This window comes from Candoia aspera, chromosome 1 (genome assembly GCF_035149785.1).
Source record: "Candoia aspera isolate rCanAsp1 chromosome 1, rCanAsp1.hap2, whole genome shotgun sequence".
Lineage (NCBI taxonomy): Eukaryota > Metazoa > Chordata > Lepidosauria > Squamata > Boidae > Candoia > Candoia aspera.
Genome location: NC_086153.1, coordinates 257433337 through 257456081, shown reverse-complemented (window position 1 = coordinate 257456081; position 22745 = coordinate 257433337). Strand labels below are relative to the sequence as shown.

Genomic DNA, 22745 nt, shown 5'->3' with positions numbered 1-22745 from the left:
GCTAAAACCTGACAAAGTTGTGTGAGAGGGAAAATCTTAGCCAAGCATTTAGTTTTCATCATTAAGTAGCTATGTCTGTTTTTTAATTGAGGGAGGATTATTTTACTTGAAATGTAAAGCTTTATTTAATTCAACTCTGTAATTTGGTAGAAGGGAGGGAGGGAGGGAGGAAGGAAGGAAGGAAGGAAGGTTAATTTAGAAAAATAAAAGGAGTAGGATTAATTTTTTAAAAAAAATTGTATGTTTAAAAAGGATCGGTGTCAAAGTGAACTTGTGTATTTGTATACTCTAATACATAGCACTGAGAACAGTGGCTGTGGAGAGGACAGTGCTAAAACAGTGTTTAGAGACTTGCCAAAAATCTTAAAGCATCTACAAGAATACCTAGAGCACTTCATCTCCAGCTGGCAAAACAGATGCTACTCTATGGGCTGTTTGGCTGATAAGTATTTTTCACAGTTATAAGAACTTTAAGCAGAGCATCATGGAAGAACTTAAGACAAACTGGATAACTGAGGAAAACAGGGATTATATCTATTATACACCATTGTTTCTGAAAGCAGTCTGTGCTTCACAGAATTCTTTCTCTATGACTTTATTTTATGTATTTATTTATTTGTTTTTCAAATTTTGCCACCGCCCATCTCCTTAGTCTACTCCTCCCCCCTGCCCCCAAACAACAGTTATGCCAATTCTGTACAAACTGTATCTAGAAGAACATGGAATCCAGAGCAGTCCTCCAATTTTCTAAAAGGCACAAGACTCATATCTGTTACAATGAGTAGGTCAGATGCAAAATAAGTAGCACCAGATTTACCACTCTAAACGTTCCATTAGCATTTGGGATGAGAGCCCATAAAAACTGGCTTTCTTTTGCAGAAATGACAGCAAAAATGCCAAATGCTAAAATACTAGAAATAAATCATAGATGCTGTCAACATTACCTGAATATAGGTAACTGGTGTAGCAGAGAAAGGGACCTTAAAATTAAGGAATACTGTATGTGAAAACATGATAATCAGAAAACCAGTTTTTAACCAACCAGGTAGTCATATAATACAATTTAAATTAGTTATTATTTGCTTTTTCAGATTTAGATCCCATCTCTTCTCTAGAAGGGTAAGGTGGCATATATTCTTCCTTCAGATTTTTCCACAGTTGCCTTCTGGGTAGGTTGGGCTGAGAGAAGGTCACCAGCACAAAACCGCCCAGTGAGTTTCCATGGCTGAGGGTAGATTTCAGCCTTGGTCTACCCAGTCATAATTCAGCATCTAACCCGCTGTACTACACCTGCCACATCCAATAGGCCTGAGCTCAGAGTATGATCATTTTTAAAAAAATGGAATGAAATATTTTAACTCTATTTCAAAACAACTAGCTGCTTTGGCATATTTCACTGGCTTGACCTTTCCAACATTCTCAAAATCATAAAAATGCATTCCTATCCAAGTTCATTTAGAAAGAAATGGAAAGCCACTGGTTCTCTAAATATTGCTAACTTTGGTATTTCTTGGCATCTCTCTCAATTGGCCATGCTGGTTAAAGCTTCTGGGAGTTCTGGTCCAGTAATATTTGAGGAGGCATGCATGCCTCAACCCTTTCCAGTTGGATTAGATATACTCTTAAATAAATGCAATCTATCTATTCAACTAAGAGACGGAAATCATATCTTCAAAACAGAAAGAAAAATAAATGCAAGGAAAATATTTATGGCACATTAAAGTTCAAATATGGATAATTACTTATGATTTTGAACCGTATTTTGCCATGTTTCTGTATTTTCCCCAAAAACATATATTTTAGAAAACACCTTTTTCTTTTGCTTCAGAGATTTTTAAATAAACACCAAAAATCACTGGAATAAGAAAAATATAGGGATAAGCTCCAATGTTTTGCTGATTCTTTTTTCTCCTTCCTTTCCTCTGAAATGTTCATCTGGGGATCAGGGGCTTGTTTATATATTTAGTTAAATATTTAGTTCAATTTAGACATCAACTGATTCCAACTGACTCTGGGCAGTTCACAAATAATAACATACAAACCAATATCAACCCAAAACAAGATGGGATCCAGGCACAATATGCAGAGAGAAACAAAAATAACAGCAACGGTCTTCTCACCAACAGTGTGGTAGGTAGCACGGGGAAATATGAAAGGAATAGGAAATTGCTAAAAATCACCCTTCATGTAGTAGGAATGCAGATTGTATGTATGCTTCTTACAAATGGAGTATTAACAGAACTAAGGTAATACCTGGAATACTGCAAAATTATTTAGCTTTCTGGAGTATAGAGAAGCAGATTCTGAGTGCAAAATATGCAATAGATTACAGTACATTCAACATTTCAGAGATTTAGGGTGGGGGGGAACAAGGTAACAAGAGTCTAAAAGCTAATTGGATATTTTTGTCCTTAACTTATTATATTTTATTATAACTGGCAGTAGGAACTATTAGTCAATGATGCATATGAAGTGTCATTAGTACCTTATGTTGACAGATATACCCCCACTTAAATGACTGCTCTGTAAGTAAAACCTCAGTTACAGATACTTGTTTAGGAAAGAAGTGTTTAGATAGATAGATAGATAGATAGATAGATAGATAGATAGATAGATAGATAGATAGATAGATAGATAGATAGATAGATAGATAGATATCTCAATACATAAAAGATATATACAACTTCTGTAATACCTTTCTGTGCAGGTATAGACAACTTCTTAATATTGGGAAATGTATATCCAACTTCTGCAAAATTTATGCTGCATCCCCAAATATATGCATTTTATATGTGATTTTTGAGCCAAGAAATGTTTGAAGACATATGTTTCTGATTTTCCTGCCATAGCAGTCTTATCATGTATATTTTATATCCCCAGCATCAACAGATATGATAGACCTATCATTTGGAGGCAAAGGATCAAGCTTACAGCTTCTCTTGTCCAGTAATTGGAGTCAGGCTAGTTTTCCCTGGTTCCTTCTATCAATCATATATGGTGATACCATAATATTCTATTCTATTTTAAATGAAAATATAAGCTGACAACATCCAGTTTTTTAAGAATAAAACAGCATTTTGGAACCTAATGTCAGCTACAATCTGAATGAATATTTTATTGTTTAGAATTGTTCTCTTCCTACTAATGATTTCCATTTCAAAGAGACAAATTTGATCCTCCTTTATACCAGAATAAAGTAATTGATTTTGCTATTAAGTATTATTTGTGAGCAAAAATCAACCCATGTATTTGGCACAAGTCTACAAAGTAGTATGAAACCATCTGGAACTAGCCAACAATAGTACTATAGAGTTTAGTTACAAGTGTCAGTAGGGTTCTGCAAAGCAAAAGGGGTTTCAGGGGTCATACTGATATGAAGAAAGAATCAGGCAGCCACGTTCTCCAGAAGTTCTGGCATGGATGCTATGGAAGCTTTCCTGGGTTCTCTCTCCATTGTGCAGATGCAAATGCTGCTTCACTTTGCCAGAAGTCCTTGCAGAAGTTTTATTTGTAGTGACCCTTTCAGAAGATGCAGCAGCCCCAGTACTTTGAGGAAGGATGCTTTGCTTGCATAAATATGTGACTGACCTTCCTTTGGGTGTCATGAGAAAATAGTAACTGGTGAAAAAGAAATAATAACAACACAACTTATGGGTGTTTTCCCTTTTGTCAAAGAAATGGATGTTAATGAATTCAGATTTTTTTTTCAGCTCAAAGAATTTGTGTTTTCTGAATTGTATAGATAACTTCTGGAAGGATTGTTGGATGGACTGGCTTAATTTTTAGTGAAAGTTGGCTTCACTGGTGGATATTCACTACTGAATTATTTTCAGAAAGTGTTGAAAAAGGATGCTTGTGCACTAAAGGAAGCAATAAGCCAATATTATAACAATTTATGGAAATATTTTGCTAGACTATCCATACAGCACAAATATTCATCTCCATCACTATCTGTGTAATCCTTCCCAGGAGCTGTAATAACTTCTTACAATAGGAGAAATATTATGAAGAATTGATTACTTTCCATGAATTCCCTCTTCAATTTGTAAACTGAAACAGCCAGTTCAGAAAGACTTTCAGTCTTACACCTAAGTGAGAAGTCATACAACAATGAATTTTACTTGACAAAACAATATGTCTCACACTGTATTCACAAAAAATCACTGACTACAACTCTTGACTGCTTATAGTGCATGCAAGGGGGGGGGGGGGGAATCACATTTGCAGTATACAGATAACAATGTTGAGATGGCTCTGGTTGGAACCTTCCAGTTTAATCTCTGGGGTATATGTTTAGTGAAACGTGTGTGACATGTAGAACCAAGCCCACAGAAAAAACATAGAGTTGGATGTTTAAGATCCAAAAGGTAGTGAAATTTATTGAGGCCATTACACAAAATGCACACTGTGATTTCAAACCTCATAGTGGGGAAAAGGAGGAAGAAAAAGTAGTCTTCCTAGAGGAGTCAGCCTGAAGGGTAGATCCTAGGAGACTTCTAGTCAGGGTAAAGTAAATCCAAGACACAGAGGAACAGAAGAAGAAGACCTTTCCCACTGCTAATATCCCTAGTAGTATATACAATAAAAATGTTATTGGATCTGCTACTTCAACTTTATTTACTTACTTATTTATTTGATTTATATTCCATTCCAATCATATCTGACTCAGAATGGCTCAAAAGACCTCCAAAACAGGAATAAGATTAAAACTAAGCATAACGGCATAAACATAGTGGTATAATAAAATAACAATATCATAAATATGTAGGTGGAAGTTATGTTGGTCATTTGTGAGGCAAAGACATGAGAGGTGAGCTGGCTGTGTTTATTAAGCTTGAACTCAGCTTTGACCAGGAACAAAATGGAACTCATCATGTTGTACAGTACATAGCATTACTCCCTATAATATGAGTAGGTCAGCTGGTGGTAAATGCCAACTTTCTTACCTTCCTTCATTCTAAATGAAATCACTTGTTCACTTATTCAGCACTGCTCAATTAGTCTGCTCAGCTTCTTCATATAGTAGCATCTGTGGACACTTCTTCTTTAACAGGGATGTTAAAATTGCAAAACAGATGCTATACTTTGAATATTGTTTATGTAATTTAGGTCCGCGTCATGTGCAAAAATCAATGCCAGATGGCTTTTTTGTAAACTAATGCCCTCAGTTTTGTGATGAGGGCAGCCAGGCTGGGAATGTATTTTGAGATGCAATTTACATGATCCTTTCAACTTCTCCCTGGCATATAGGATTTGGCATATCTACAATGCCTCTACTTTAGCCTTGTCTGATTTAATGCCACCTTTTTTAGTATTTCTCCCAGATACTGTATTCTTTTTAAAAATAACGTTTACTTTTGTTCAATTTGAAATTTGGAAAGTGGCTTTTTCTAGTACCAGCTTTGATTATGTTCATCTATGGTGCCTCATACAAGCATGTCATCCATCTGTGCCATGGTTCCTGGAATGCTTTGTATTAATTTGGAATGATGCAGAACCAAAAGGCATGTGTTTAAAGCTGTATCAGCCATGTGGTGTATTAAACTTATAAAAGTATGTGCTTTCTTCATTCATTGGTATGTGCCAAAACCCACCTAATGCATCCAGCTTGGAAAATATTGTGCACATATATCTGAATGTGATAATGCTCTCTTTGAATTCATTTGCTTAATATTTTGGGATCCAGGCAAATTGTCAGACTTCCATCTGTCTTTTGCACTATAAACGTGGAATGAACCTATTCCATTGACTCTTCAGTATGGCAAATAATTCTTCTTGTTTCCATTCTGTTCAGTTCTATTTAGCTTCTTCTCAATCTATTTGTACATTCCTCATGGCATGCATCTTAATGAAGAAGAAAGTTTAAGTTAATGGGAGACACTGAATACCATGGAAGACATTTTCATAATCTGCTTTTATACACACACACACACATACACACACAGTATATTTTCCCGTGATAGTTCTGTATTGACTTTATCATGGATGATGGCCAATACCAGAGTATAAGTTTGAGTTGTGAGTAACTTTTGCTACTTGACATATATCAGTTGTGTTTTCTAGGTACAAGTTTGCATCTCTAAGTCAGGATCCCTGCATCTTGCTTCTTACGCTCAAAACAACTCGATCTTTAATAAAAGATTCAGTCAGAGACATAAAAGTTACTCTTTAATTTCAGATCTGTTATAACCTCTTCAACTGTCTCGTTTCCTTTTGTAGCTGTGATAGACAAATCTTTCATATGTTGCTTTTTCAGCACATACAGTAGGCCTCAAATTCCTACAGTAGGGCTTTGAAGCTATTTATTCTTCCATCCATGAAAGTGAATGTATTATAAACATCAGGAGCATCTGCTCCAGCCACTGTCAGGAAGAATGCTATTTTCTGTTCATCCTCTTATTTGTGGCAGCCAGTTGCTCTTGTACACAACAAAAACCTTTATTGAAAGCATCACTATTTGTTTTCCCCATTTCCAGGAAGTTTCAGTTCAGTTGGTGACCTCAGACCATGCTAAAAAAGAAAGAAAGAAACTGAGTCTGTTGCTTCTCAGTTTACTCCAAAGAGGGTGCTGCTCTCTGACAGAAGAAGTATTTATTAAGATCAGCTTGGACTCAGTGCTGACCTAGAACAAAAAGGAGCTTTATTATTGCAAGGAATATTCCATTACTTCCCACAACATGGGTAGAATCAGTTTTTGATTCTTACTTTGATTTCTTACAGAAAGGTGTTTGCAGCAATGTGGGGAATCTTTTTTTCTGTTATTAACATGTTTACTTGCTTAGCCAGGAAATTGGATGTAGTCAATCCCAACTCCACCTGAACTTCTTTTCTGCCAAAGACAAAAACAATCTATGATTGTATCTAGTAGTATGTTAGTGTAGATGTTAAGTGTTACTTTCCATGCAGTTAATTGCAAGGTTTAGCCGAATATATTCAGCAATATTATTGATTAGAAACATCAATGGATGAAAAGGAGACAAGCTCAAGTCAGAAGAAAAAGCTATTTATTCTTATTATTATATATGTGCAAAGTGTAATGTTCTAGGACCAGGATGTTCTGAGAAATGGTCCATGGAGTTGTGGTTCAGAAGATTATCTTCCAGATGATCAGCAGTGGTCCAGAGGAAAAAAAGAAATAAAGCTCCAGGCAGTCCCCAGGTGTCAACACTGACTCAAAAGCACATACCCATCCAAAAAAAAAAAAAAAAATTGATTGAAGGGTCATGATATTTTAATTTGAGATGTCATACTTCCAAGGCAACAAAGGAAAAAAAGAGAGAGAAAGATCTTTGACAAATTTAGAAGCATTTGTATCTAAATTTAGGATAAAACCTAAAGCTTACCAAGGCCTCTTATTTATGCTAGTCATAGATTTCAAATTGGCTTAATAGGTGATATCTTCAGTTCACCTGAATTTCCCGTTAGTGTTATCATTTGATTTAATAAAAAAGGTAGTGAGCTGCAGTTCTCATTTTGTTTATTTGTTCTATTTATTTGTTAAAAATTAAATATTTCACCTTTAGAGATTACCCCTGCCCCCACCGTCCTTCCAGTGTGGTTCCTATCATTTTAAATCATTACAGTGGGGAAATGTTATGAAGAAGGAAATTATTTCTGTTGCACTTTATCTATTTGATTCCATAATCAAATCCCAGCTATGATAGGGATGACCAACTGGTGATGCCTCTCTTCTACAGGAGCTTGCCACATACATCAGAATGATGAAAGCTGTACCTTCTTTGGGTGTGCGTACAGCGTCACAATGCATGTAGAAAAGAGGTGGGACTTGCATATGTCTTTTCTTCTCTTTTATCCATGTGTAAATCGATAGCCTGACATTCCTTGAACATCTTCACAACACTCAGAAGAGAAATGCAATTCAAGAACTAGGCACTTCATACAATCACTAAATTGTGCATGTCAGCAATTTACAGTTTTCTTCCTGTGAAAGGTAATACACAGGAATTACTTCCTGAAGAAAGATAATACAAAATGAGTGACTGTACAACTGAGCACTTACACAGAGTAACCGTTTGACATTAGGTTTGCCTCTAGAATAGAGGAGGAGAAAGCAAGTTGACTTTTTGAAAATGCAAGGATGGTGCTAATCTTGTCCAAACTAAATAAAATGTTAAAGAAAACAGTGGGAGAGAGGATAGAAGTCAGGTAGAAGTCTGAAAAAAAGATGAACTTATGTTAATAACAGAACAGCATTGAACTTGCATGGCATGCAAAATGCTTCTTCTGAATAATTGTCAGGGTGTTCACAGCCCTAATATCTAACCAAGCCTGAAAGCTTTAAGCTAATTTTCACTCAACAGTATTGGAGCATGTTGCTAGACCCCAATTTTTAATTTGTTTTCCCCCTTTGAATCAGGGATGTAGGATTATTCCTTGCTTACCTCTTTGAGTGAGTTCTTTAATATGCAAAGCATTACAATCAGAGTAAACATGTGTCGTGAGTCAGAAGTATTTGAAGAAGTTAAAATTTAGTTTCAGTGAAGAAATAACATGCCAATATTAAAGAACATCTTTAACTAGAAGTATCCTGCATAGAGATATGGCAGCATTCGACAAAGCAGAGACAATGAGAGACGAAGAAGATTATGATAATGCAAAGAGAAATGCTAAGCAGTTTACAGTGAACAGGGAAATAAATAGACAAGAGTTAAAAATTAGGAACCAGGCAACAGAAGGGAATGAGTATTGTTTACTCCAGCAGTAAATCTGGAAAGCATCAAAGGGAAATAATGACCTTGGCTGGCTTTTTGCTTTCAAGTAACCGGTTTTTTAAAATACATTCTCATTTTGTACTTGCAAACACCAATGGATTTTAGCTTCATCAGCATAAATTAAATGGGCTGCAAATTTAAAACTTGATATTCAGTCAACCATGAGAAGATTTCACCTGTCACTCTGTAATTAATGACAATCATGAGCCGACTTCTGTGTGGTACCACAAAACTGTCTTCAAGCCTTCTGTTGTCCATCTTTAGCTTTAAAGATTAAAATTTAAAAAATATATAGTTGTCTAGTGTTGTAACATTCAGTGAAATAAATGTTGGAGCTCATGCCAGTTTATAGGAGTTAAATGTTAACTCCTATTAACTATTAAAATGTTATTTAAATGTGGGGGTATGTTTTAGTTTTGCTTAAACTGAGATGTATGATAATTTGAATCAGTTTTCATTTACACAGGAGAGAGTGTATAGGATCAAACCCACTCCTTGACAGTTTGCAGCCTCCAGAAAGTTTTGGCCCCAACAAGTCTGTCCTCAGATTAAAGTGACTCTTTCACTGTAATAATCTTTAATTATCCCAATCACAGTATTTTGGGATGGAGAGTTTATTTGCTACATATTTCTGCCTAAATGTTTTCAGTCTCTCATCATGAGTGGCTGTGTGAAGCCGTTCCTGAGAGGTACTGGGTAGCTTATCTGGCCCATCAATCAATTTTTAATAGAAAATATCAGGATGTTCATTGTTTTCACTTACATTTCAATCCCCAGCAATCAATTCCATTGTATTGTAAAAGGACATCATCATACTTTGTAAACATACCTTCCCTTTGCTCAAAACTCACCTCAGTCTAGCTTTCTGGAATTTGACAGATACATTTTCCAAAGAAGGAACTACTATTACTGAATGTTTTTTTATCTTTTTCAGTTCAAAAAAAAAAAAAGTTTGTTTATTTATTTTTAAAGAAGGAACATTTGTGTGGGGGAGGGAGTTTCTGTTCTTTTTTTTAATTTATTAGGTAACCAAACAGCCAAAGAAAAGAGGAAAAACAAAGACAGAAGAAAAGAATACATATACAAGAGTACAGGTTGAAGTGAAAATATGATTATGTAAAAAAAAAAAAATTAAAAGGCAAAACAAACAAAAAGAAAAAAAAATGGGAAAAAGCATTCTAATAGCCCCCTTCTCTTGAGACTTAAATATTTTTATACTATATTTTGGACATATGGGAGTATTGCTCATTTTTATTTGGTTTGTTTTAATTATTTTTTAAACAGTTTTTTTTTCCTCAAAGTGTCTTAGCTTGCCTTGCTATGTAATGTGTTGTATATAAGGGAACCATTCCTGCTCAATTTTGGTTAGACTTCTGCTGTGAAAATATACAGTCAAATTTTCCATTGCCATGTATTATTCTCCAATTTTAGTCTCCCAATCTTGTATTGTTGAAAATGTTTCTTTTTTCCAGTACTGTGGCAGATTGATTCTTACAGCTGTCAGCATATATCTTAATCCATTGTGATGCTTTCCATTTACATTCGTTGGGATCATACCTAATAAAAATATTTGTGGTTTTAATTCAAATTTAATTTTCAGAGCTTTACGGATGTTTTGTATTTATTTCCTGTACTACTGAGTCTTTTTGCATCACCATCACATATAGTGAAATGTTCCTTCCTTGTTGTGGTATGTCCAATATTTATTGTTGTATGATTTGTCCATTCTGGCAATCATCAATGGAGTTATATACCATTTATATCAATTTTCCCTTAAATTGTAGCTTGGTTTAAATTTTATTGATTTTTTCCAATACTTCTTCCCGTTGCTCCAACATTAATATTCCTTCAAAGTTTTGCATCCATTTTATCATATAATTTTTAATTTGTTCTGTCATATTTGAATAACAATTTGTAAATACATCCTAATAACTTACCTTGATTCTCTATAAGTGTTTCAAGTTGTGTTATCTTTCTCAGGTTTCTTCTTTCTTCTTGGGATCACTTTTTATTTCGCCAGTTATTTGCAAATATATTAAGCATGGTAGATTCCTAATTTCATTAAGCAATTTTTGTTGGGTCTTTACTTTGTTTCTTGAGACCAGATGTATCATATTAGCCTATGTGGTCAAATATTTCTTATTGTAATTGTTCTTGAAATAAAAAACATTTGATGGTGATTCTAGTGATAAAATAATTGGACAAATCCTTGCTTTTAAGAAATTCCAATTTTTAAACAGGCTTTCTCATATAAGGAATATTGGTTTCAAAAACCATAATAGTTTAAGTTTTATTGTAAACCTTCTAGAGTCCCTCTTTTGAGGGAGAAGGGGGGTGATGAAATTTGAAACAAACAAACGTTCCTGAATTTTATTAAATTCGGCTGGCTCCACAATGCTCTAGGCTTGCTTGCAAAAATCCCCCTACTTTAAAATGTGTGGTTTTCCTGTGCCAGACAATGGCAGAGGAATTCTGTTTTTCTAATTTCATTCCAGTTTTAGGATTGAAATACTCCACAGTGATCCTTGTTCAATTCAGCCATTTTGGAGCTTTAGTTCAGACCCCTCCAATTAGATCACATAGTCTTTACACAGTCCAGATTATATAAAAAGGTAAATCCTGTTTTCAAAGATGCAAAAGTAATATTTTAAAATCAAGCTATCCCTTTCTTATCCTTCAGAGTAAGAATCCTTTTAAATGTCAATATTCCTGTACCAGGAGAGCCATAAAACAGTAAAAAGAACCAAGAATATTCTAACCTACAGCATTTTAAATTATTTATCTGCCTCTGTATTCACCTTTCTTCTAAGCATCATTTTAATTAGCTTTGCATTGCTTCATAATGAGAAAAGAGGATTTCAGAGATAAGCTTTCATTTTTAACATTTTAGTTTTAATTGGGTGGTCTCTTCAGGTGCTACATTATCTACCAAAAAAAAAGACTGGCTTTTATCACCTTTCTTCACATTCTCCTTCATAAAATAGGTGGCTTTTAATATTATGTCCTTGCTCTACAGTCTTTAGTTAAAATCCTTCTCCATTATATCTGTCAGCTGGAATAGAAGTAGTTTAACATGCTTTCTTAAAACCAGAGTTTGGTACAAGCTTTTGGAGACTTTTTTGTTCACAGCCACCTAGGTTCAAGAAAATGTTTTCAAAAATATTGAAACCTATCTCCCTATCCACTTTCCTTCCTTCTATGCCAGATATTTGTCATATTCCATGGACACGTAGTGTTTCTTCCCACATGTCGATCATCACCACCACCACCATCATCATCATCATCATCATCATCATCATCATCATCATCATCAAATGTTTTAATGCTGAAATGAAAGAGAATTACATTTTGTTAGAAATTTCTAATTTGACCCAATTTGTCCCTGTAAATTAGACTACAGGACTGATTCAGCAGGTACTAGAGAAGGTAGAGATAGGGCTGATCTACACTTCCTGCTTGCCCTGGGGTGAAGATGGGCTACCTACTATTCTGGGAGAGCAGTTCTGTGGAGTCCTTGGTAATCGCTGTTTATTTCCAGATGTTTCATTACCCAACTAGGTATCATGATCATGATCATTATCATCATCCAACTAGGCAACATCATCAACAGTTCAAATGTTACTGTTACTCCACAGTTCAACCCTGAGCTACATATATTCTCTTCTTTTGGATGACAGTTCTCCCCCTTGCCCTGCTGGGGAAGTAAACTCTCCCTGAGTTTTCTTACTCCATGTCAAGAAAGTTTTATTTGTTCTACTGGCACAAGCAGGACAATCCAGTCCCCACTCTCTGCCTTAGTCCACCATTTCACGGCTCTCAGCCATAAAAAGCTGGACCTTTGTGGGTTTGTTTTTGCCCTTCAGATTCAGTAGAGGAGCTAGCTGTTTCTTTGTTGTTGTTTCAACAGGGTGAAATTGAGAAGAATTCTGCCAAGCTTCCCCTTCTTCCCCAAGTGATAGGAAGAACTTTAAAACTGTTTTGGCCTCAGAAGACATACCCACCACAGAAGGGAAAGCAATTGGTGGTTGGTTTCCTGGCAAGGGAAGTGGGGTGGGTGGGTGGGAGAGAAGCAGGGGAATCCACTAATTCAGGGCTATGTCAATTGGGATTCAGACAGATGACCTGAGCCTCAGTATGTCCAAAGTGGAGGAAAAGGTTGAAATCTAGAAATTGAGTAATTTCCAGCCAGTTTACACACTGGACCCAAGCAGTTGAAGGCTCCAGTGTGGAAAAGCACTTAGCTTAGGAAGGTGGAAACACATTAATTTATGCAATATTATATTTTATTGCTTCCAGAAAACAGATGCACAGAGGACTTTTGGCTCTGGATTATCTTTCTTTCTTTAAGCCAAACTCTGAAACAGAGCTAATATAAGAACAATAGAGAAAGGTGGGAAAAATGAAGAAACCCAGCTTTTTAAACAGTCATTTTTTGAACCAAAAACCCTATGGATAAAACCTTCTCCCAAAATGATACAGGTCATAGGCTTCTTTTTCCTAAAATGCACTGTTTATGAGAGCTAGAATGGTATATGTAACAGAAACCCCATTGTGCATATTATTATTCTGTTTTAATTAATTTTTAATGTAGATTTTTAAATTTTTAAATGCTTGTTTTTATATATGTACTGTTTTTATTTGATTATTGTATGTCACACAGAGTCACTTCTTGTGAGATGGGTGGCTATATACTGTAAATTTAACAAACAAACATTCTACTATCTGACTCTTTGGAAAACAATATTGACACTTGCAGACTTTTCTATCAATTTCCTTATGAGATTTTCCCCCATTTTAGGAGCTTCTGTGAAATATGATTTCACAGTTTAGTCTAAAGGTTCTACTTTTTGCATTAGCTGGGCCTAGAAGCAGAGGTATCCTTGGGATCTCATATTTTTGTCAAAATGACAAAAGTTGCATGATCGCAATGCAAGCTACACCCCTTCCATACATTCATGCATGTATAAAAGGGGCAGAGTTTGTATTATGGTGGTGCAATAGTGTTTTCATATTAGCCCCTACCTTGACCATTCTGTGGACACTTCTGCTTAGAAGACAAATAATGTGGTATACAGTAATAGGCAAAACTACTGGCAGCAATGACATAGAAATGGAGGAGAAGGAATTTCCATTCCTTTCTTTCCTTTTTCTTTTTTTAAATACATCTATACGTGGAAGTGGGTGGCAGAAGGCAATTTTGATAGTATTATGGACATACAAATTTTGTAGATAAGTGTAAAATTGTATAACCTGGCTTGAATTCTAATAAAGTGCTCGCTGTGGCCTTTACACTTCTGAATTGCTGTTCATGATAGGTCAGGGAGGTATGGATTGTAGAAAGAAATCAACTAAGCCATTGCTGTCACCTGATAGAAACCACTCAAATAGTAGAAGATCCTTCCATTCAATATGCAGTGTTTCTCTCTTCCTAATACAATCCTTGTAGCTCATACCAGTCCATACAAGAATGCCTTAAATGGGAAGACATGAGCAGAGAAAGCTTCCTTTCACTTTTATATCTCAGGAGCAAAACATAGACCAGCATTTCTCAACCTTGGCAACTTGAAGATGTGTGGACTTCAACTCCCAGAATTCCCCAGCCAGTCATGCTGGCTGGGGAGTTCTGGGAGTGGAAATCCATACATCTTCAAATTGCCAAGGTTGAGAAACACTGCCATAGATATTAAAAGTTGTACTACTGAATGCTTGAATGCAAAGCTTTAAAATGGAATCCCAATTTGTAGGAAGTAATTATTTACAACTATAATCAGGAAAAACATTGACACATCTGTTTCTTATCTTCCAGCAAAGAATTCCTACAGGCAAAGAGACTCCTCAAGTTTCCTCAAAAAAAGCGGATAACAATAAAAGCACATCAGAATGCAACTCAAAAGATGTAAGTGTAATCCATTTAGCTTGGAAGTCAAGATCTAATGTGCAGTGTATGTGACCCATGAGGTATATGGATTCATATCTATTTAACTGTAAACACAGCAATATGACATACAGTTTTCTGTCATGTTTAGGTGAATAGAGAAGTTTGATACTCAGGTGCTACAAAAGAGATGCTTTTTGATGTAATAGTCTTTTCTCTTTGGCTGTGCTTGACTAATAGGATTTGCAAGATTTCCAAGAGAACGAAGCAACTAGAGGAGATGTGATCTAACTACAAATTAACTACAGTCCACTTGGAAAATTCACATGTGAATTCACCCGACCAAATCTGTTTATTTTCAAAATGGGTGTTGCCTTTTAACGTACCTTGAAGGTCATGTGTGTTTCTAGTGTTAGAAAGTGCCTGGTACAAAGAACAAGCTATGGAAGAGTTTTACCTTTTAATGTTAGCGGAAAGTGCTACTTGTGGAGGCAAGGAATTTTTAGTTTTTCAAATGCGGAAAGGAAGAAGGGAGATGCAAGAGAAAGTGCAAATTACTAAACCACTGTGATAATTCATCATGCAAGAAAAAAGTTAAGGCCTTACAAAGAAAAAAAATAAAGAGCTATAAGTGGAGAACAAAATGTCTAATAAGCAGGCAGGTTTCCAAAAAGGCAGAGAGGCACAGAGTCAGATAGCTAATGTAAGATGGATAGCAGAAAGAGCAAAGGAACCTATGAAGGAGATTGACCTTCGCCCTGTCAACTGTGGCCAGACCTTTGATTCTACGGATCATGGCAGAATGTGGAATATATTAAGGCTAATGGGAGTGGCAGAACACTTGGTTATTCTTCTGGGGAATTCTACAATGAACAAGAAGCTATTGCATGAACTGAATCTGGAGAAACAGAGTGATTCAGAATAAGAAAGGAATGAGATATGACTCTATATCAGTGTTTCTCAACCTTAGCAACTTTAAGATGTCTAGACTTCAACTCCCAGAAGTCAGCATGCTGGCTGGGAAATCCTGGGAGTCGAAGTCCAGACATCTTAAAGTTGCTAAGGTTGAGAAACACTGCTCTATATTGTCCCCATATCTGTTTAACCTATATATCAAACATAATATATTGGCCAGATTGGTGGGGTGGGGGTAGAATGACAGTTGCAATCAAACTAGGAAGCCCAAAAAATCACCATGTAGTATCCACAGATAACACCATTATTGAAAGTAAAGGAGAATTAGAAGAGTCATTCTGAAAGTTAAAGTGGAAAGTGAAAATTTGGGGTTAACGTTAAATATTATGAAGATAAGAGTAATATTAACCAACATGCTTAGGGAATTTACAATTTTCAGTGAAGAAATGAAAGTGACAGTTGGTTTTGTTTTCTTGGGTTCAAAAATAAAGGTGGACAGTATGCTGGAGAAATAAAAAAGGAGATGAGTGCTACAGGAAGAAGACAGTGGCAAACTCAAACAAGATCACGAAGAATAGGATATTCTCTGACAATAAAATAATAAAACAATGGTATTTTCAGTAATAATGTATGGTTGTGAAAGGTGGACATAGAAAGTGTGAAAGCTAGGTACCTTTGAAGTATGAATCCAGAGATGGTTACTCCAAGTACCATGGACTGCAATAAAATCCAATCAGTTGATACTGGGAAAAATGAACACTGTTCCCTTGAGGGGATGATCAGCAAGGATGAACTCACATACTTTAGGCATGTGATGCAAGTGGACAATGAACTAGGAAAAAAAATTCTTGGCAATCCGAGGAAGGAGGAAACAATTAGTAAGATGAATGGACAGTATCATGATTACAAGAATGTACTTGGAAGAGATACTACTTATTACTAGAGACAGATTGAGATGGCAAGTATTTGTCTATGCAGATGACCAGGAAATGAGTTTATTTTGAAAGTATCTAATTAAATAACTAATTGGGCTAGACATATAAATAAAATAAAGTTTTCTCACCTCAGTAAGACAGGCTGCCTTTTCCTGTTCTCCACTGACCTTTGCATTATATTGTGTGCTTGACTAGTTACAAAGAAAATAATAGAAACTCAATAACATATTCAACTTGAATAATTGAAATAGATTCTATGGAGTTTGATCTGAAGATAGAACACTACTCTTTAGGACCAACGTTGAATTTCTTAGAGCTAGCATTTCTCATTAAGCTTCTGCTTCCAATAATGATCTACAAGCAGCTGTGTACAGTGGGAAAAGAAAAAAAGAAATAATATGTAATTAATGAGCCCAAACCATATAAAATGATATTCTGCTGAAAATATATGGTTCATTTTTTATTGCATGAGTTGCTGAATAGAAAACCAAGCAAGGGAGCAGGTTTGACCCCATGTGTATTTTCTTCCTTTGCATATATGCTGAATTCCTTCAGTGTCTGAAACTTAGCATACAGTATTGCAAACTTCACAAAACTAAAATGTTTATTTATGCTTAACTTTTGCATTAAAGGTTAGTAAGTACAAAACTAACAACAAAAGAATTATCATGGGAGTTTTAAAACTTTAGTTTCCATTAAAAATATTATATTCTATACCATATTTTAAAAATCTAATTAAATTATATATGTATAAAACATAATCCATGTTTATTCATTCAGGTGAATGATTGAAATTAATAAATTAATCATGACTAAGTTAGGTACCATTTGTTGCAATTAGCCTCTTGTCAGTATGATACATAATTGTAATTAATCTTTTGTAAGTATGTCACATAATCCCTTAAATTAACTAAGAGGTTGTTTATTAAGTTTGCACATTATACTAAGCCGTATTGATGAGTTTATTTCTTTTGCACCTGGCATGTTGTCTGAATAGCTATTGTGGTTTGTAAACAATGATTTATGGCATAAAACAAAATGTAATGGTATGTGGGAATGACCTTGGGAGTCGGGGCAAAGAGATGCTGCCAAGGGAATGGTCCGATAAGAGACAGCATAGCCCGTAGCTGGATAGCAGACAAGGCAAGAGGCTCAGAAGAGACCCTCCCTAGTTGGTTGGGCTGTAAAGGAGATGGGGGGAGAAATGCAGTTTCAGACTTCTGAAGATTCTGTCAATGTAGCTTTACAGTAAAGTAGAATTAGCTCATCTGGTTGTATTTCCTATCTGGTTTGCCCTGCAAGGCTGACACAGAACTATTTTTTTTTTAAAAAATGTTAATCTGGCATGCAGAATTTTTATGTTTGAAAATATGCCTTTCCCTAATGTAGAAGCAGGTACACAAGGTTAATCTTCATTGGGACCTAACTAATAAATTACAACAGTTTTCTGTCTTGGAGAGTAACTTTAAGAAGTAATAGATTTCTTTAGAAGTCCCAATTTCCAGGATGTATGAATATGATGCAAATAGTTTTCTAGGAGTTAGAAAGTGAACTATTTAAATTCCTTTACTGTCCTGTGGGTTCTCTGCCCTGCCCTCCACACCTTCTGGATGCCGTTTGACATTGCAGAATTCTAACCCTAACTCTAATATCAGAATTCTGATACCAGTAATAAGGTCTGGTAATTCAGAATGCCAAACCCTAGGACACAGTTTCAATGAAAACAATGTGAAAATATTAGGAGTAATATCCAGTTATTTCACATTACTTGTTTTGATTATTGATTCTCTAGATTTTATGGTGACTGAGGTGAATTTTTACATTGATTGGCTATTTTCATATAAATCCTCACATACAGATAAATCACTGCATTCCCCCCAGCCTACTTTGACTTTGAATGGAAAGATTTAAATAAACCCAATTCCTGAGTCAAGTTTTGGTTTTTTGCTCATCTTTGGATTTTTTAAAAAAACTATTTCTAATGAACTAAAAGCATTCTTACTTGTTGTACATATTCAATTTTCATCTAATAGTTATAATCTGGTAGAATAAACCAATTGCCTGAGATGGTCCTGATCTGCAGTGTGTAGTTTTTGTAAGCAGAACTTCGTTTCACCAATTTAGCTGAATACCTTTGTAGTCCCACTGTTGCTATTTGAAGCTCCAGTTGAACAGCTTAATTGTCAAGAGGCATGCTGGATTTTATGATTTTGATTTTTTCCCCCCACAAATTATTTTAATGAAGATGCATACTTGAATAATCCACTTTCATAATTTATGGTCCCAGTTGTGTACCTTGCCAGCTTTCCTGTATAATTCACTGGCTGAGCTATCTTCTGGAACTGCTGAATTTTTACATACTTTACTGATCAAGCTGCATATTTCATCATTTGAGTTTTTGCACCCAGGTACTTTTTCTGATCAAAGTGCATGCTAAACTGATCAAGGAGGAATTACTTTTAACCAGAAGCCATGTTTCTGTTTGCTCTAGCTAGTTTAATATCTCACTTTATGATTTCCAGGCACTTTCTTTTACTCCTTTCTGCATAGCAGGAGTATTCATACTGCATCATTTGATTTGATTTGATTTTTTTTTTTAAAAAAAAGCTGATTTTCTTAATATCTTCATGATAAGCAGAGGTTCAGCATCAATAACATTTGCTCATACAGGTTGTTCTTTTTCAGGCATGAAAGTCATAACCAACCTATTTTAATAATAACTAATACCTAATATTAGCAACATATGCAAAATAAATATAACTATGACATTCCTAAGAAATGATTCAGAGTTAGAACCTCATAACACATAGCATCAGAGTTCTGTTTCAGGTGTTATGGAAAGTGAAGCTCCACTAGTGTTGTTTAAATTATGTTGGCTTCTTGTGGACTTTTGTGCATTCATTGTAAGTGGATGTCAGAAGAAAGTCTTCACATATATGACTGTTTGCTCTATGGCTTTCATGCAAGCCAAGACCTTGCATTAACTGGGAGTAGCTGACTAATTCCCAGGGTTGAAGTATGAATTAGGAACAATGGTGGTCTGCTGTCCTATGATGTGGTATTGGAAAATAGAAATGCCTAACACTATATACAACTTTTTTTAAACAAAATCATCAGGAATTTCAACCAATTTTGAAGGGACAAGCAATGGGAAATTCTATTTTAAAAATCAGAGCAGGGCTTTTGAGCTATACACCTTTAAAATCTGATTTATTAAATGTTGGTAAACTTTGGGACTGTTTACCAGAATGAGATGAAATCGACAGAATAGCTAGATCAGTGGTGGGGGAAGTATGCCAATTTTAATAGAAATTAGTGCAGACGTATTCAAGCTACATCAACTTTTGACTGTAAAAATTGCTATGACAGACAATTTCTGCAGGGGTCACAAAGGTACCAGTAATCTTTTGCAAATGCCATTTGACAGAGACCTACCCCTAACCTGCTCATCCTTGATCTCTTCAGTGACACTGTCTAATATATTAGCATACATATAGGCTCCATCAATGTAAACAACATGGTGGGGTTACAGAAACAAAAGACACTAGACAAACACAAACACACACACACACAATTAATATAATCCAGTGAATAAGCTTAGACATCTAATAAAGCTTATATAACTATAATTATCTTATACAGTGAACAAATAGAAGCTAATTTATTTCTTCATTTAGAAACTCTTGGCATTTCTTTGTTTTTGCATGGACCACTAGGTTACCATGGTAATTGAGTACCTTCTTAAGTATTGGCAGGGTAAAGAGGTCAAACTTAATTGTCCTCACTTTGGATGTTAAAAGCTGCATTGCCTGGGGGAGGAACTTGCCTGGACTTGTTTTAGTTTCGCTTTTCCAGCTTCTCTTCCCTGTCGTCTCTGAGCACGTGTGAATGCACAGCTTGTAAATATGTAGTTGTGCTTTCTGTAAATAAATTTATTTTTATAGAAATGTCTGGTTTGTGATTTTTCTGATCTCTTGGGCCAAATGCTTTCTAGCACTCTGACAGGTTATGGGCCCAGTCCAGAGAGCAGAGAAATCAGCTCCACACCTCATGCACATTTTTAAAGGCAGGTAGCAAAGACCTGTTAGTAACATATGGCTGCGAGAGCTGGACCATAAGGAAGGCTGAGCGAAGGAAGATCGATGCTTTTGAACTGTGGTGTTGGAGGAAAATTCTGAGAGTGCCTTGGACTGCAAGAAGATCAAACCAGTCCATCCTCCAGGAAATAAAGCCAGACTGCTCACTTGAGGGAATGATATTAAAGGCCAAACTGAAATACTTTGGCCACATAATGAGAAGACAGGACACCCTGGAGAAGATGCTGATGCTAGGGAGAGTGGAAGGCAAAAGGAAGAGGGGCCGACCAAGGGCAAGGTGGATGGATGATATTCTAGAGGTGACGGAATCGTCCCTGAGGGAGCTGGGGGTGTTGACGACCGACAGGAAGCTCTGGCGTGGGCTGGTCCATGAAGTCACGAAGAGTCGGAAGCGACTAAACGAATAAACAACAAAGCAAAGACCTGTGAAGATTTTCTTTGGAGCCGCCTGGAGATTTTCTAGCCACTGCTGGTCTGCAAGACAAAGAAGCCAGCTGAGGTGACTTGCAAAAGAAGGAAGAAGCCATGGCTACCTCCCAGCCCTCAGTGATGCCTCTGGAGCACCTATTAGAGACCAACTACTAGAATTGGGCCCTGAAGATGGAGATGTATCTTTGCAGAGAGAATCTTTGGCTGCCAATTGATGAGCAACCCCCCCAAAATCCCAGTGCTGAATGGCTGAGACAGGATGAGTGGGCTAGAGCCACCATTATCCTGGGAGTTGAAGACAATTAGCTAGTGCACGTGAGAGGCATGCAGTCTGCAAAGCAACTTTGGGACACTTTGAGAGACTTGTATGTAAAGGCAACAGCAGGGAGTAAAGTTACCCTGACAAAAATGCTGTACAAAGCCTACCTTGCAGAAGGAGATAGCCTTCCTGAGCACCTGCATCATATTCAGCAGCAGTTTGTTGAGTTGCAGGAGAGAGGAATGGAATTTACACCTCTCAAAAAATCGTATATACTGCTGTCCTCATTGAATGAAACATGGGACATGCTGATTTGTACCCTGGAGGCTATGCTTGAAGCAGGACTCACCCCATTGTATGTAACACAGCGCTTACTCACTGAATGGGAGAAGAGGAAAGATCCCCCCCATCTCTTCTGGAAAGCTGCAATACCAGAAAAGCAAAGGGAAATGAAACTGAGGAAACAGCACTAGCCAGCCAGCGATGCTTCAATTGTGGTTCAGCTGGACATTTGCAGAAAGACTGTGCCTTGAGACCCAAGAGTAGAAAGTCAGAGAAGAAGAACACAAGGGCAACACAGAAGAAGGCTCTTCAGACAACCCAAATTGCACAGGTTTCTGAGAAGGGTAATGTGTACACCTGATGCACAGGAGATTTGGTCATGCTAATTTCAAGTATATAGCACAAATGCCACAGCTGTGTGCTGACCTAAAGATAAAACCCTGTGAGAAATACTTAGATTGTGTAGTTTGCAAAGAATGCAAAACACTAAAAGCTCCTGTGAGTAAGCACAGTGACAGAGTTACAACTAGACCTTTGGAAATTGTACACTCTGACATTATTGGTCCTTTTGCTCCAAGTCTTGGACAAGCAAGGTATGCAATGACCATCATTGATGATTTCTCAAGATACACATTTATCTACATCTTAAAACATAAAGATGAGGCATTTGAGAAATTTAAAGGTTTTGTGACATGGGCAAATAGAAAATTCCCTAGGCCTGTATCTGCACTCCAATGTGATAGAGGAGGAGAGTACCTTTCTCACAAATTCAAAAGGTTCCTAGTGGAAAAGGGGATAGAACACATTCTTTCTAACCCTTACACCCCTCAGCAAAATGGTGTTGCTGAAAGAAAGGGCAGAACCTTGCAAAATGCAATGGAATGCATGCTTAAAGATTCACATTTATTGTTCAGATTTTGGGCAGAAGGGATGTCCACTGCCTGTTATGTGCAAAACAGACTGTATAACTCTGTGATTCAGTACACTCCATTCCATTTGTTTTATGGTGTGAAACCAAAGGTAAACCATCTTAGAGTGTTTGGTAGCACTGCTTGGGTTCATATTCCAAAACAACAGAGAAGGAAAGGAGGCCCCACAACAAAGAAAGCCATCTTTGTTGGCTATGAACAAAGCCAAAGGAGCTACAGGTTCATAGTGGGAGAGAAATTAATAATTAGCAAAAACACTTCTTTTGCTAAACAGAACTGGGGGAGATTAAAT

The 22745-nt window shown here is 36.4% G+C and overlaps 1 protein-coding gene across 2 annotated transcripts in view; it reads left to right on the top strand.

Moving 5' to 3' along the window:
- Window positions 1-22745, top strand: part of LUZP2 (leucine zipper protein 2) — a 376168-nt gene that overhangs the window by 339224 nt on the left and 14199 nt on the right. For both annotated transcript variants that reach the window (XM_063293144.1, XM_063293139.1), the window contains one exon: window positions 14539-14628. In XM_063293144.1, the coding sequence (XP_063149214.1) occupies window positions 14539-14628 (90 nt within the window). The remainder of the gene's footprint in view (window positions 1-14538; window positions 14629-22745) is intronic.